The sequence below is a fragment of the Eumetopias jubatus genome, unplaced genomic scaffold (genome assembly GCF_037043125.1).
Source record: "Eumetopias jubatus isolate StellerSeaLion01/CBP00866 unplaced genomic scaffold, mEumJub1_p1.0 scaffold_4, whole genome shotgun sequence".
NCBI lineage: Eukaryota > Metazoa > Chordata > Mammalia > Carnivora > Otariidae > Eumetopias > Eumetopias jubatus.
This window is the reverse complement of record NW_028274810.1, coordinates 4,676,302-4,693,408: the sequence shown is the minus strand read 5'-3', so window position 1 is coordinate 4,693,408 and position 17,107 is coordinate 4,676,302. Positions and strand designations below refer to the sequence as shown.

At 39.0% G+C, this 17,107-nt stretch overlaps 1 protein-coding gene across 2 annotated transcripts; it reads right to left on the bottom strand.

Moving 5' to 3' along the window:
• Positions 1–16,329: 16,329 nt before the first annotated feature.
• Positions 16,330–16,674, bottom strand: LOC114197233 (large ribosomal subunit protein P1-like). Of its 2 annotated transcripts, XM_028088191.2 has the most exons (2): positions 16,609–16,674; positions 16,330–16,527 (listed from the first exon to the last, which is right to left on the bottom strand). In XM_028088191.2, exons 1-2 carry the CDS (start codon positions 16,672–16,674, stop codon positions 16,330–16,332), a joined length of 264 nt encoding a protein of 87 aa, XP_027943992.1. The 2 variants fall into 2 exon arrangements, with proteins under 2 accessions (XP_027943992.1, XP_027943991.1); XM_028088190.2 differs by having other exon boundaries at positions 16,330–16,674.
• Positions 16,675–17,107: the final 433 nt, after the last annotated feature.

The following is a 17,107-nucleotide window of genomic DNA, read 5'->3' as shown; positions in this document are numbered from 1 at the left end:
TGGGCATAACCAAGAGATTGACTCACAACACTGAGATCATGACCTGAGCTGAAATTGAGTGGGATGCCCAACTGGCTGAGCCACCCAGGCGCCCCATGGTTAGTTTTATTCCTAGATATCTTATGGTTTTTGGTGCAATTGTAAATGGGATTCATTCCTTGATTTATCTTTCTGCTGCTTCATTATCAGTGTATAGAAATATAACAGTTACTGTATGTTGATTTAATATCCTGTGACTTTGCTGATTTCGTTTATCAGTTCTAATAATACTGGGGGTTGTCTTTCAGGTTTTCTACATAAAATAGCATGCTGTCTGCAAATAGTGAAAGTTTGACTCCTTCTTTGCTTATTTGGATACGTTTTATTTCTTTTTGTTGTCCAATTGCTGAGACTAGGACTTCAGTACTGTGTTAAGTAAAAATGGTCAGAGTGGACATCCCTGTCTTGTTCCTGACCTTAGGGGAAAAGCTCTGTTTTTCCCCATTGAGGATGATATTAGCTGTGGGTCTTTCATATATGGCCTTAATGATGTTGAGGTATGTTCCCTCTAACCCTATTTTGTTGAGGGTTTTTATCAAGAACAGATGCTGTATTTTATCAAATGCTTTTTCTGCATTTATTGAGAAGATCATATGGCTCTTATCCTTTCTTTATTCATGTGATGTATCATGTTGATTGATTTGAGAATATTGAACCACCCCTGCAGCCCAAGATAAAAATGATGTTCTATAAACAGAACCTATTTGTGAGCTGGAAACTGCCTGTACACATGATCTTTTGAACAACGCAAGGTTCACTTTGACATTAACTCTGATGCATGGGAATATGTCAAACTATCTTGGCACCTTCGTTTTGGGGGCCAAGCAAGAGGAATGGTTCTTCACAAAATCTACTGGTAATTGTATGAGTTTTTAAAAAGAGAGAGAGACTTTTTCTTCAGATTCAAACATTAAAAACAACAACAACAAAATCCAGCTGAGCTGCAAAAGTTGAATCCCAATACAATATTTCTATTTTGGATTGCTGTTGGCTATGCCCAGATTTTATACAATTTGCACACCTTCGTTATGACACTTCTGAGGTCTCCTAATAAACATCATTGCTCCTCAGTGAGTAGAAATAGCATAAATTATTAATGGTGTCTGCATTTTTGACATCTAAATCTGACACCATCAGATGTTTTTGCCCTAGTTTTGTTGCAAACTTATTGCAACAAGTAAATTATTGTGAGATAACCAAGCCTACTGCCTTTCCTTTGACCTGGAGGCATAACTTTGCCCTGTTTTTTTTTTTTTTTCTTTTCTTATATTCCAGAGGCAGTTAGTGTTAGTACCAAGTCATCGACAATGTCAAGCAGAATACTGGGGGAGCTATGAACCACAGGGAACTATGGGGAAGGCAGAAGGTGTAGCATTTGGGAAAGCAGTTTCAATCAGAGCATGGATTGGTACTGAGAAAGTGGCATATTGTTGGAACCGTAGCTCTGAATGATGAAACACAGGTGAGTCTAGGTTGGTGAGTCAAAAGAAAAGGAAAGGCATGATATGGAGTTTAAGAGCAAGGTCTGTACAAGGACTGTAAGTACAAGGACTCCAGCTCAAGTGAAGGAAAAAGTGAATGTGTAGAATCTAAGTAAGTAGATGGGTTGTGGTTACGATTGTAAAATCCAGGCAGAGCCACAAAATCAGCTATTTATTCAATAAATACAAAAGAGAGGCTTGTTTGCATGTATGATTGTAAGGAGAACATGGAAAGTGCAGACTGGCCATTAGGGAGCCAGCAAAGAGGGAAGCCCAGAAAAGCAGAAAATAGTAACTTGGGATTTAGAAGCACACTGCAGTATAACCAACAATATGTCTGAGATTTCTGAGGGGGGCAACTGTGTCTTCTCATTTCTAGTACTCCAGTGCCTAAAATTGACCTGACATAAAGCAGGTACTCAGTGCATACTGTGGGATGAATAAATGTCCATAATAGGATAAAGGTTGCCTGCTCCTAAGCTTAGTTGAAACTGTTTTTGGTGTAGATGTCTAAGGGTTTTTATTTTTAATTTAATTTTTTAAATTTAAATTCAATTAGCCAACATATAGTACATCATTAGTTTTTAATTTAGTGTTTAATGATTCATTAGTTGCATATAACACCCAGCGCTCATCACATCACATGCCCTCCTTAATGCCTATCACCCAATTACCCCATCCCCCCCACCCACCTCCCCTCCAGCAACCCTCAGTTTGTTTCCTACTGTTAAGAGTCTCTCATGGTTTTTCTCCCTCTCTGATGACTTCCCATTCAGTTTTCCCTCCCTTCCCCGATGATCCTCTGTGCCGTTTCTTATATTCCACATATGAGTGAAACCATATGATAATTTTCTTTCTCTGATTGACTTATTTCACTCAGCATTATACCCTACAGTTCCATTCATGTCGATGTAAATGGTAGATATTCATCTTTTCTGATGGCTGAGTAATATTCCATTGTACATATGAATCACATCTTCTTTATCCATTCATCTGTTGAAGGACATCTTGGTTCTTTCCACAGATTGGTTATTGTGGACATTACTGTTATGAACATTGGGGTTCAGGTGCCCCTTCTTTTCACTACATCTATATCTTTGGGGTAAATACCTAGCAGTGCAATTGCTGGGTCATGGGGTAGCTCTATTGTTAACTTCTTGAGGAAACTCCACACTGTTTTCCAGAGTGGCTGTATCAGCTTGCATTCCCACCAACAGTGTAAGAGGGTTCCCCTTTCTCCACATCCTCACCAATATTTGTTGTTCCCTGTCTTGTTAATTTTAGCCATTCTAACTTGTGTAAAGTTGTATCTCATTGTGGTTTTGATTTGTATTTCCCTGATGACAAGTGATGTGGAGCATTTTTTCATGTTAAACTCTATGCCTAATGTGGGGCTTGAACTCATGACTCCGAGACCAAGAGTTGCATGCTCTACGACAGAACCAGCCAGGCACCCCCGGATGTCTAAGGGTTGTTAAATGTACACAGTTCTCCAGAGAAAGGCAGAACAATGCAGATGACTGAAGTTGGAAAACTTGGCCTAGAGGGTGGAATGACTGGTCCACTGAAGAGAATTCACTGTCAGTGCCCAATATTCAGACACATGGTGGTTAAAATGAAGAAGCAATGCAATAAAGGGGAAAGTTAAGAAGAGTGGCTTATTATGACAATCTCTCTTCTTAAGGAACAGAAAGAAAACTGCAGGGGTGCTGAAATAGAGAGCTACATCTGTTCACTGGGTACTTAAGATGGCCAGAACAAGGGGGAAAAAAATCCTGTGTTACTTGCAAATGCAAGGATTTATCAGAGGACTTCTGATCCTGAAAATAACAAATCAGAGGATAATTTGAAACCAGTATTGGGAACACCTGACCCCAGGGGTTGTCTTCTACTCTTCAGGAATAATTGATTTGAGCCACTCAGGAGAACCAGAAATTCTCATATTCTTCACAATATCATATTTACATTGTATAAACATCTAGTATGACAATAAAAACTCATGGTTAGTAGAAACTATAAGAGTCATCTCAATAGATGTGGCAGTCCAGCCTCTGGAGCCATCTCCAGTGATGAGGAGCTTATTAATCCTAAAAGTTATTAAATGTTTGCTCAGATTAAATTACTGAAACAAGGAATTGAAAAGCAAAAAATTAATACAACAGCAACAACAAAAACAAAAACAAATTTAAAAATCAAACCTTGGGGTGCCTAGGTGGCTCAGTCAATTAAATGTCTGACTCTTGATTTTGGCTCAGGTCATGGTCTCAGGGTCGTGGGTCAAGCCCTGCTTTGGGCTCTGTGCTCTGCACAGAGTCGGCTTGGGATTCTCTCTCTCTCCCTCACCCTCTCCACTTGTACTCTCTCTCTCTCTCAAATAAATAGATAAATCTTTAAAAAAAACAACAACCCAAAAACCAAACCTCTATGCCAATATGTATTTGCCTCAATTAAACATGAGGATGAGGAGATTATTACTTACAATTCAATAAGAATTTTTCAACTTCTCAAATACTGCTAATCACACAAGAGATTCACTGGGAAAATTTATGGATTTACAAGTAAACCAAGTAAGTTGTGAATGAAAACCTAAACATATTGACACTAATATGGAAAATTTAATCCCCTCAGCTTACTCAACAGAGATTTCATATTTTGACAAAGCAAATTTTTGTTTCTTATTTATGGCCTCCAACTTCTTGGGTTTCTACCACTTAAGTTTAGCTTTAAGAATTGTTTAATTTTAGCTTCAGTATCAAATTTCTATTGAATTGTAAACACGTTAAGATCCTTGAGGCTGAGATTGGAATTTTAATGAAAGCTTTGTCTCTTAATCATGTCTTGAATTCTTATAATAAAGAATAAGAAGTGTACCTTATTTTGTATATATGCTTTGAATATCACAAAGTACTTTAAAAACATCATTTTATAATCAGATAAACTACCCTTCCTGGCACATTTCACACATAGCAATGCTTTCAGCTTCCACCTTTATGCCAATGACTCAAACTGTTACCTTCAGCCTTTCTCTTGAGTACCAATCCTATGCTTTTAATTGCTGACTGGGCACTTTCTCATGGATGGCCCATAGCACCTTAAGTTTCCAAAAATGATTCCATTATCTTCATTCTATCTGCATATCAGTTAATGGCATTCCCTTACTCCTGAACTATCCAAATTTATTCAACAAATCCATACCCACTCACAGGCTCCAGGATACTCTAAAAATGGCTCCCTCACTGTGAACTATTGCTGCAAAGACTTTCTCCAGTCTCCAAAACCTCTATGTTCAATTACAAACCACTCCCTTCAAATATAGTTGGACATCTGCCCACCCTCCAGGTCTAAATGAGAAATTTTGAATGTCAGGATCTCCTGACCACTAAGAAAAGTCAATAGATTTTGTGATTTTGAAATTATGTACAAAATTCCATGAATGTAGGTAAATTCATTTTTCTTAGTCTTTGGATTTCATCTGGTCATCAGAGCAGATCATGATCCAATAAAGGCTGACAACCCCAGGATATTTCCTTTGAAATGTCCTCTACTTCCCAGTCTTCCTTCATCCCCTTGCAGATGCCCCACTCCCATACCTAAGTCTGGTTTCCATGCAGATCCCTGGATTCCCTTCTGGTCCAGAAAAGGTAGAAAAATATTCTCTGAGGCCCCTGTGGCATAAGTACTTGGTTGTGTCCCCAAAATAGTTGTCCAGAAAGGCAGGTCTGACACAATTCCCACAGCCAAGTTTTGTACCCCAGAGGCAATCAGTTCCCTGTTACCTCACCTGATGCCCCAGAAACAAGCTGGGAGCCTGACAGCAGCCTCCTGGAGTTGCCCCCAGTTGCAGGTTGTCCTTGCAGCCTGGCAGGGACCTCCCTCCAAAGATACATATGCAGCTGCTAGTCAGTTATTGTCTTCAGAGCTCAGAATCTAAGTGCCCTTCTTCCCTCAGCACCTATGCAGCCCTTGGAAATGTTCACCAGTGTCTCAGAAACATTAGCAACCTTTATGCTGTAGCCATTCTTATATTGAATCCTTCTGAGCCAGTTTATCTTTTATTTTGCTGTCTATGATTCATGACCTGACCATAACCTGAAGGATCCTAGTCCATTGTTTAACTTTAGATCTTATCCCTTTGCCTATGGAGAGAAGTGTTCTCAGAAGCGTTCTCCATAGATTAAAGAACAGTCCACATATACACATCACCACCACAAACATCTACTCACATATTCATACACATGCTCATATATAGCACTGTGGCTTTGCAATCTGTGGCCCATGGGCCCAGCAAATAGACTCATTGCTCCAAACAAATCATTGACTCCTGCTTTTGAAAGAGATGTCAGTTCTTACATACATACACATTGACATCCTACTGATTTTCATAAAGAAATAATGAAGATAAAAAAATAATGAAGATCAAAGATCTGCCAGGAATCCTTGGTCACCATGCAGTCATCATCTGGGACCATTACCAGCTCCCCTGAGCATAAGCCTCCAAGGCCTTCTCTACGAGAGTACCATTCTTCATGAAATTAGATATCTAGGATACCTTTTACTTCATCTTCATCTAGGCAATGGAAGACAATCTTTCAGATGTCTTTATTGGTGTGAGTTTACCATGATGTCCTCCGGGTTCTGCAATACCCCAACCAATGTCCTTACATGACTAACAACATTCTAAGTGACATTGTGGTTGGATGTACTTATAAAACATGCTAATATACTTACTCACACTGCCATCCCATGACCTTCAAGCAGCGCTTAATCACCTATTTTAGAACTGCCTCCAGCTCAATTGCAAAAGAATTTAAGAAATTCAAGGTAGAGGTTCTGGACACACTGCAATTAGCCATGCAGTCTACATATTTATTCATTTACTACTGCTGCTGTAACAAATTACCACAAATTTAGTGTCTTAAAACAACAGAAATTTATTATGTTCTGGTTCTGGAAGGTAGATGTTCAAAAGTCAAGATGTCAGCAGGGCCACAGTCCTTCCAGAGGCTCTAGGGAAGAATTTGTTTCCTTAACACTTTCAGCTTCTACAGGCCACCTATATCCCTCAACTCATGGACTCTTCCTTCATCTTCAATGTACAATTGACTTTTCATGTGCTTATTGGCCATTTGCATATTTTCTTTGGAGAAATATCAATTCAGATCCTTTGCCCATTTTTAAATAGTGTTATCTTTTTATTACAGAGTTGTAAAAGTTCTTCATGTTGTCCAAATATAATTTCCCTTATCAGATACATGTTTGCAAATATTTTCTCACATTCTATGGGTTGCCTTTTCTTTTTAAGTTTTTATTTTAATTCCAGTTAATTAGCATACAGTGTTATATTAGTTTCAGGTGTTTTGTCAAAGATTAGTTGATCATAGAGTTGAGGGTCCATTTCTGGGCCCTCTAATCTGTTCCATTGATCTATGTGTCTGTTTTTGTGCCAGTACCATACTGTCTTGATGATGACAGCTTTGTAATAGAGCTGGAAGTCCGGAATTGTGATGCTGCCAGCTTTGCTTTTCTTTTTCAACATTCCTCTGGCTATTCGGGGTCTTTTCTGGTTCCATACAAATTTTAAGATTATTTGTTCCATTTCTTTGAAAAAAGTTGATGGTATTTTGATAGGGATTGCATTAAATGTATAGATTGTTCTAGGTAGCATTGATATCTTCACAATGCTTGTTCTTCCAATCCAGGAGCATGGAATGTTTTTCCATTTCTTTGTGTCTTCCTCAATTTCTTTCATGAATATTTTATAGTTTTCTGAGTACAGATCCTTTGCCTCTTTGGTTAGATTTATTCCTAGGTATATTACGGTTTGGGGTGCAATTGTAAATGGGATCAACTCCTTAATTTCTCTTTCTTCTGTCTTCTTGTTGGTGTAGAGGAATGCTACTGATTTCTGTCATTGATTTGATATCCTGCCAATTTACTGACTTCCTGTATGAGTTCTAGCAGTTTTGGGGTGGAGTCTTTTGGATTTTCCACATAAAGTATCATATCATCTGTCATATCATCTGCAAACAGTGAGAGTTTGACTTCTTCTTTGCTGGTTTGGATGCCTATGATTTTTTTTTAAAGATTTTATTTATTTATTTGAGAGAGAGAGAGAATGAGAGATCGAGAGCACGAGAGGGAAGAGGGTCAGAGGGAGAAGCAGACTCCCTGCTGAGCAGGGAGCCTGATGTGGGACTCGATCCCGGGACTCCAGGATCATGACCTGAGCTGAAGGCAGTTGCTTAACCAACTGAGCCACCCAGGCGCCCACCTATGATTTCTTTTTGTTGTCTGGTTGCTGTGGCTAGGACTTCTAGTACTATGTTGAATAGCAGTGGTGATAGTAGACAACCCTGCTGTGTTCCTGACCTTAGGGGGAAAGCTCTCAGTTTTTCCCCAAGAGAATGATATTTGCTGTGGATTTTTCATAGATGGCTTTTATGATATTGAGGTATGTGCCCTCTATCCCTATACTCTGAAGAGTTTTGATCAAGAAAGGATGCTGTACTTTGTCAAATGCTTTCTCTGCAACTATTGAGAGGATCATATGGTTCTTGTTCTTTCTTTTATTAATATATTGTATCACGTTGATTGATTTACGGGTGTTGAACCACCTTGCAGCACAGGGATAAATCCCACTTGGTCGTGGTGAATAATCCTTTTAATGTACTGTTGGATCCTATTGGCTAGTATTTTGGTGAGAATTTTTGCATCCATGTTCATCAAGGATATTGGTCTGTAATTCTTTTTGATGGGGTCTTTGTCTGGTTTTGGGGTCAAGGTAATGGTTTCCTCATAAAATGAGTTTGGAAGTTTTCCTTCCATTTCTATTTTTTGGAACAGTTTCAGAAAAATAGGTATTAATTCTTCTTTAAATGTTTGGTAGAATTCCCCTGGGAAGCCATCTGGTCCTGGGGTTTTGTTTGTTGGGAGATTTTTGATGACTGTTTCAATTTCCTTAGGGGTTATAGGTCTGTTCAGGTTTTCTATTTCTTCCTGGTTCAATTTTGGTAGTTGATTCATCTCTAGGAATGCATCCATTTCTTCCAGGTTATCTAATTTGCTGGCATAGAGTTGCTCATAATATGTTCTTATAATTGTTTGTATTTCTTTGGTATTGGTTGTGATCTCTCCTCTTTCATTCATGATTTTGTGGATTTGGGTCATTTCTCTTTTCTTTTTGATACGTCTGGTCAGGGGTTTATCAATCTTGTTAATTCTTTCAAAGAGCCAGCTCCTAGTTTTGTTGATCTGTTCTACTGTTCTTTTGGTTTCTATTTCATTGATTTCTGCTCTGATCTTTATGATTTCTCTTCTCCTGCTGGGTTTAGGCTTTATTTGCTGTTTTTTCTCTAGCTCCCTCAGGTGTAGGGTTATGTTGTGTATTTGAGACCTTTCTTGTTTCTTGAGAAAGGCTTGTATTGCTATATACTTTCCTCTCAGGACTGCCTTTGCTGCATCCCAAAGATTTTGAACTGTTGTGTTTTCATTTTCATTGGTTTCCATGAATTTTTTTAATTCTTCCTTAATTTCCTGATTGACCCATTCATTCTTTAGTAGGATGCTCTTTAGCCTCCATGTATTTGAGTTCTTTCTGACTTTCCTCTTGTGATTGAGTTCTAGTTTCAAAGCATTGTGGTCTGAAAATATGCAGGGAATAATCCCAATCTTTTGGTACCGGTTGAGACCTGATTTGTGACCTAGGATGTGATCTACTCTGGAGAATGTTCCATGGGCACTAGAGAAGAATGTGTATTCTGTTGCTTTGGAATGGAATGTTCTGAATATGTCTGTGAAGTCCATTTGGTCCAGTGTGTTATTGAAAGTCTTTATTTCCTTGTTGATCTTTTGCTTAGATGATCTGTCCATTTCAGTCAGGGGGGTGTTAAAGTCCCCTACTATTATTGTATTGTTCTCAATGGGTTTCTTTGCTTTTGTTATTAATTGGCTTATATAATTGTCTGCTCCCATGTTAGGGGCATAGATATTTACAATTGTTAGATCTTCTTGTTGGATAGACCCTTTAAGTAGGATATAGTGTCCTTCCTCATCTCTTATTACAGTCTTTATTTTAAAATCTAATTTGTCTGATATAAGCATTGCCACCCCAGCTTTCTTTTGGTGTCCATTAGCATGGTAAATTGTTTTCCACCCCTTCACTTCCAATGTGGGGGTGTCTTTGGGTCTAAAATGAGTCTCTTGCAGACAGCTAATCAATGGGTCTTGTTTTTTAATCCAATCCGATAGCCTGTGTCTTTTGATTGGGGCATTTAGCCCATTTACATTCAGGGTAACTATTGAAAGATATGAATTTAGTGCCGTTGTATTGCCTGTAAAGTGACTGTTATTGTATATTGTCTGTATTCCTTTCTGGTCCATGCTGCTTTTAGGCTCTCTCTTTGCTTAGAGGACCCCTTTCAATATTTCTTGGAGGCCTGGTTTCATGTTTGCAAATTCCTTTATTTTTTGTTTGTCCTGGAAGATTTTTATCTCTCCTTCTATTTTCAATGACAGCCTAGCTGGATATAGTATTCTTGGCTGCATGTTTTTCTCGTTTAGTCCTCTGAAGATATCATGCCAGTCTTTTCTGGCCTCCCAGGTCTCTGTGGATAGATCTGTTGCCAATCTAATGTTTCTACCATTATAGGTTACATATCTCTTCTCCTGAGCTGCTTTCAAGATTTTCTCTTTGTCTCTGAGACTCGTAAGTTTTATTATTAGATGTCGGGGTGTTGACCTATTTTTATTGGATTTTGAGAGGGGTTCTCTGTGCCTCCTGGATTTTGATGCCTGTTTCCTTCCTCACATTAGGGAAGTTCTCTGCTATAATTTGCTCCAATATACCTTCTGCCCCTCTCTCTCTTTCTTCTTCTTCTGGGATCCCAGTTATTCTAATGTTGTTTTGTCTTACCATATCGCTTATCTCTCGAATTCTGCCTTTGTGATCCAGTAGTTGTTTATCTCTCGTCTTCTCAGCTTCTTTATTTTCCATCATTTGGTCTTCCATATCACTGATTCTCTCTTCTGCCTCATTTATCCTAGCAGTTAGTGCCCCCATTTTTTTATTGCACCTCATTAATAGCCTTTTTGATTTCGACTTGGTTAGATTTTAGTTCTTTTATTTCTTCAGAAAGCGTTTCTCTAATAACTTCCATGCTTTTTTCAAGCCCAGCTAGTATCTTTAAAATCATGTTTCTGAACTCTAGGTCCAACATTGCACTAATGTCCGTATTGAGTAGGTCCCTGGCAGACGGTACTACCTCTGTTCTTTTTGTTGAGGTGATTCTTTTCGTCTTGTCATTTTGTCCAGAGGAGAATAGATGAATGAGAGAACAAAATGCTAACAGGTTAACAACATCCCCAGAAAATATACTCTAATCAAATCAGAAAAGATCTGAAACCAGGGGAAAAGAAAGGGAAAGAAAGAAAAAAGAAAGAGAAAAGGAAAAAAAAAGAAAAAGATAAAAACAAACAAAAACAGAACAAAAGAAAAAAAAACAGAATATGATCAAATATGATCAGGCTGGTGCATAGATCAGTGCCACACACTTGATTTTGGGTGTATTTTAGTCTGTTAGAAGAAAGTGCCTCCTACAATTTTAAAGAAAGAAAGACTTATATATGTACAAAATAAGGGTTGATATGAAGGGATGGAACATGACCGTAAAGATGAAAATTATAAAAAATTTTAAAAAAGGAATTGATAAGAAGATATTTGAAAAAAGAAAGAAGAGGATTTAAAAAAAGGAAAGAGGAAAGAAAAAAAAAGGGGGGGAGAGAGAATGTGATCAGGCAGGAGAGTAGAACAAAGCCATACACTAGAGATTTAGGGTATATTTTGATCTGTTAGAAGAAACTGTATCTCAAAATTTTAAAGAGAGAAGAACTTATATATATATATGCCAAAAATAAGGGTAACTACTATGAAGGGATAGAATATGACTCTAAAAATGAAAAATAAAAATGTTTTTTTAAAAAAAGGGATTGATAAGATGTTGGTTGAAAAGGGGAAAAAGAAAAATTCAAAAAAAAAACAGTTAAAAAAATTAACTTTGAAAGACTAATGAATCATGGTAAAAAAGTCATGAATTCTATGTGCAGTATTCCCCTAGCACCGGAGTTCTGCTGTTCTCATTGATTGGTAAACTTGGTCTTGGCTGGCTATTCCTGCTGATCTTGTGGGGGAGGGGCCTGTTGCTGTGGTTCCCAAATGTCTTTGCCAGAGGTGGAATTGCCCCGCCCTTGCTGGTCCGGGCTAAGCAATCTGCTCGGGTTTGCTCTTGGGAGCTTTTGTTCCCTGCAAGCTTCCCGTACAGCGCTCTGGAGGACGACAGTGAAAATGGCGTCCTCCCAATCTCCGTCCCGGAGGAGTCGAGAACTCGGGGCCCTGCTCCTCAGTGCGCCCCCAGAGAAAAGCAGTCAGTCACTCCCGTCTCTCCGGTCTCTGGCCGCACTCTGTGCTCACCCGGCCTGTGACCAAGCGTTTCTATCTCTGGCACCCGACCCCGTGTGGAGTCTCCAAACCCAGCAGGATGGGGAGTCTCCCCGGCTCTGCCACTTGTTGGGTCCCTGCTGGAGGAGCAGTGGCCCTACTGTTTCGCCGATCACAGTTTATGGCAACCCCGAGCTGAGAGCCCGCGCCTCAGCTCTGTCTCTGAAGCCGGCTTCCCCGCTCTGATACCTGGGAGCTCTGCCTCACTCAGGCACCCCCAGTCTTTCTGTGACCCCGAGGGTCCTGGACCTACTGTCCCGCGAGGGTTCCACACCCCCCCCCCCACTTAGCCACTGGAGCGACGTCCCTCAGCAGAGCCGACTTCTAACAGTTCCGATTTTGTGCCCCGCGGCTCTATCACTTGCCAGAGGCGGCCGTGGAGGCCCCCTCCCCCACTGTCTATCCTTCCGAATATCGCCTTGGATTCACTTCTCCGCACGTCCTACCTTCCAGAAAGTTGTCGCTTTTCTGTTCAGAGTTGTTGCTATTCTTTTCTTTAATCTCCTGTTGAGTTCGTAGGTGTTCAGAATGGTTTGATCCCTATCCAGCTGAATTCCTGAGACCAGATGAAATCCAGGTCTCCTACTCCTCTGCCATGTTGCTCCGCCTCCTCCAAATAATTAATATCTTAAAATAAGGTTCTACTTTGCAATAATTATGGAAACTATTTGCTTTTTCTGACTAGTGAAGGATTATTAAAAGCCAATCTAATGCATATGTGAGAGTCAAATACCTTTATTAAAAGCCTACTATCTATATGGAATATTTAGTCAGATAAATAAGTTATTGGTAATTAAAAAAATAAAAGTGAACAGACAAAAACAACTAGGAGGATTCTTCATGAGCCAGTCTAAATAAGAAATGTTAAAGAAAAATTTTCAACCCTTTCAAAAGGATACCAAGTGAAAATTGGATTTATACATGTAATGAAAATACTGGAAATGGTATATATAGGAGTAAAACATTTTTCTTTGTCATCTTTTTATTTCTTTCAAAGATAATGGACCATTTAAAGCAGAATCATTAGCAATGTATTGTGGGGTTTATAGCAAACAGAGATAAAATCGGTGATGCCAACAGCACAAAGGATGGGAGGAGACTACAGAAAGGATCCTGTTGTAAGGGTTAGACATTATTTGTGAAGTGGGATAATAGCATTTAGGCAGATTATAATAAACTAAAAGTGTGGATTATAAACCTTAGAGCAACTCCTAACAACAACAAAAAGCATAGCTGATAAATAGTAGAGATAAAGTGGACTTAAAATCTGGGCATATGGTAAGTGTATCTTTATAAGAAACCACCAGGGGCACCTGGGGTCGGGCTCTCTGCTCATCGGGAAGCCTGCTTCTCCTTCTCCCTCTGCCTGCCTCTCTGCCTACTTGTGCTGTCTCTTTCTCTCTGCCAAATAAATAAATAAAATCTTAAAAAACTATATACAAGAAACCACCAAACTGTTTTCCAGAATAGTTGCTAGAGTCTAATATACGAGCATTCCAGTTGCTCCACATTCTTGCCCATACCTGTTACTGTCAATATTTTTAACTTTAGCCATTCTATTGGGTATATATTGATACCTCATTATGGTTTTAATTTTTGGTTTTCCAAGCGGTCGGTATATAGAGAATCTTTTCCTGTGCTTGCTGGCCATTCGTATATCTTCTTTTGTGGAGGATCTGTCCAAATCTTCTGCCCATTTTTATTAGATTTTCATCTTATTATTGAATCGTAAGATTTCTATTTTTTTAAGATTTATTTATTTTTTTAAAAGATTTTATTTATTTATTTGAGAAAGAGAGAATGAGAGATAGAGAGCATGAGAGGGAAGGTGAGAGGGAGAAGCAGACTCCCTGCTGAGCAGGGAGCCCGATGTGGGACTCGATCCTGGGACTCCAGGATCATGACCTGAGCCAAAGGCAGTCGCTTAACCAACTGAGCCACCCAGGTGCCTTATTTATTTATTTTAGAGAGAGAGAGCAGGGGAACAGAGGAAGAGAGAGAATCTTCAGCAGAACCCACAACCCTGAGATCACCCGAGCCGAAATCAAATTGCCTAACAAACTGAGCCACCCAGGTGCCCTAAGATTTCTTTATATATGCCATACACATTTTGTCAGATATACATACTGTGAATATTTTCTCCCAGTCTGTGACTTTTCCTTTTATTAAGTGTCTTGTGAAAAGCAGACACTTTAGATGTTTTGAATTTTGATGAAGTCCAATTTTGTCCTTTTAAATGTTTTTGTCTTAAGTTTAGTGTCTGAACTAGGAAATCTTTGCGTACTACTGAGTTACAGAGATTATCTATGTATTCCTCTGGAAGTTTTATAGCTTTGCCATGCTTAGGAGTACAGATAAATTTGAATTAAGTCTTGAGTATGGTGCTAGGTAAGAGCTGATGTTGATTTTTCTCCATATGGATATACAATTGTTCCAGCATTTTGTTGAATTCCAACTGAACTATATTGGCACCTTTGTGCTGAGCAAAAGAAGCTCAGATGAGTCCCTTTATATGAACTTCTACAATAGGCAAAGCCAATTGCCTAGGTTGCCTAGGACTGAGGATGGATAATGTCCACTAGAATGAGGAAGAAGAGAATTCTCTGGGTACTGGAAATGTTCTTTATTTGGATCCTGATAGTGGTTACTTGAAGTAACCATATTTGACATTGTTAAGCTCACTAAACTGTATACTTCAAATGAGTGCATTTTATATATATATAATAAACATATATTATATCCTAGGGGCACCTGGCTGCCTCAGTTGGTGGAGCATGTGACTCTTGATCTTGGGGTCATGAGTTCAAGCCCCACATTGGACCTAGAGCTTACTTAAAAAAATATATATATATAATATCTTATATAATACATATTATACATCGATATATAATAACATATAACTAAACTATACGTAACAAATATATATATTATATCCTTATATACAATATACACTTTACCCCAATATATAATATACTAATATATAAGTAAATTATATATATATTTATACATAAATATTATCTATTATATATATTATGCCTCAGTAGATTTTACTTATTTTTTTAAATACATGCTGCCAAATTATCCTTGTGTTTATTTTTTTATTTTTTATTTTTTAAGATTTTATTTATTTATCTGACAGAGAGAAACAGTGAGAGAGGGAACACAAGTAGGGGGAGCAGGGGAGGGAGAAGCAGGCTTCCCGCAGAGGAGGGAGCATGATGTGGGGCTCAATCCCAGGACCCTGGGACCATGATCTGAGCTGAAGGCAGACGCTAAACGACTGAGCCACCCAGGCGCCCCAGTGGGTTTGATGATTTTACATAATCTTGTTCCTGCCTCTCTCTCTAGCCTTATACCAGCTCTCCACCTGGTTCGTAGTCTTTTCTTCGATCAGCTACTTCAGCCACAAGGGGTCTCCCTTCTTCAACAAAGCATGACCTTTCCTGCCTCCAGGCTTTTGCACTTGCTGTTCCTTTAGCTAGAGTACTACCCCCTAGCTCTTTTGATGTCTGGCTTATTGTCATTATTAAAATCTTACCTCAAATGTCCTTCCTCAAAAAACTCTTCTTGCCATTTTAATATAGCCAAACCTTACCCTAACCCACTCCCCTTTTGGCTTGGCTTGGCTTTCACAACCTAGTGAAGGTGTGATCGTCCAAAAATGACCGAATGTTTTTGAGATTTTGTATAATAATAATTTTACTTTTAAATTCCAATTAGATTTCCATTGTATAAATTTCCCACAATATGTTTATCCATTCACTTTGTTGATAGAAATTTGGGTCATTTTCAGTAGGGTCTATTAGGAAAAAACTGCTATAAACATTTGTGTATAAGTACTTTGTGGACATGTTTTTCATTTCTCTTGCAATACTCCCACTCAGAAAAAAGGCTCTTTGCAAAGCCCCCTGTTACAGCACACTCTTAATTGTTTTATTCTGAACTACCAATCACTTCAGGTGGCAAAAGATTAATTAGCTTTAAATGATATCAAACAAATAATATTTAGATGTGCAAGAGCTATCCCTGATGGAAATGGTGGGGGGGGGTGGAGAGAAATTTATATATTTAGTAATTTTTCCTAAAAGTATGACCTCACAATTTTATCTGTCATATGACAGAATAAACAAGCATTTTAAATACAGTTTGAAAAGCAATAGAGTTCCATATGAATATCAACTGAAAAATGGATAATATGGTATATTCATACAATGCAATATTAAACAGAATGTGAATAAGCTAGAGCTACATGCAACAACATGGACAAATCTTTTTATGAAGAGTTCAACTTTTTATGGAACAGGTTACAGAAGAGGTTTAGTCAAAAAGACCAAAGCGCATGTCATCATCAGACTCCTCTGATTCTTCTTTCTTTGCTTCCACTTTCTTCTCCTCAGTGGGGACAGACATGGTGGAGGGAGCAGGACCTCCTGCTGGTGTAGCACCAGCTGCTGGGGCAGGTCCCCCAGCCCCTACATGGCAGATGGGGCTCCCGATGTTGACATTGGCCACGGCCTTTGTAAACAAGCCAGGCCAGCAAGGTTCAACATTTACACCTGCTGCTTTAATGAGGGCATTGATCTTATCCTCCGGGACAGTCATCTCATCATCGTGCAGGATGAGGGTCAAGTAGATGCAGGCAAGCTCCAAGAGGGAGGCCATGGTGTGGGCAAATGCTGAGCAGGCACTGCCGAGTGTGGTGCTAGTCACCAGGTCAAGTGAGGGCCTCACCCCAATGTGGCCTTAGCTTCCTTGGAAGGACTGAGCACCCTAGCTGCAGCTAGGAAAAAGCAACATGGATAAATCTTATAAGGAAAATCATCTTATACTTCAGGTTCATCTTATATTTAGTCATCGATGGTATATTTGTTCTCCACTTTTCATTAAGGGAATGGCACATCCATAGGCCCTAACTAAGGATTAGCCCTGTACAGTCATGTTGTATCATGTCAGCCCTCCCACTCCCCACCCAACACACACATATTTTGGACAACAGATATATGTCTGACCCTAGAGCAGCCAATCCATATATAAATTAATACATGCAATCCATGCTCAATAAAATTAAAACAAACACATGCAGTCTGTGCTCAGT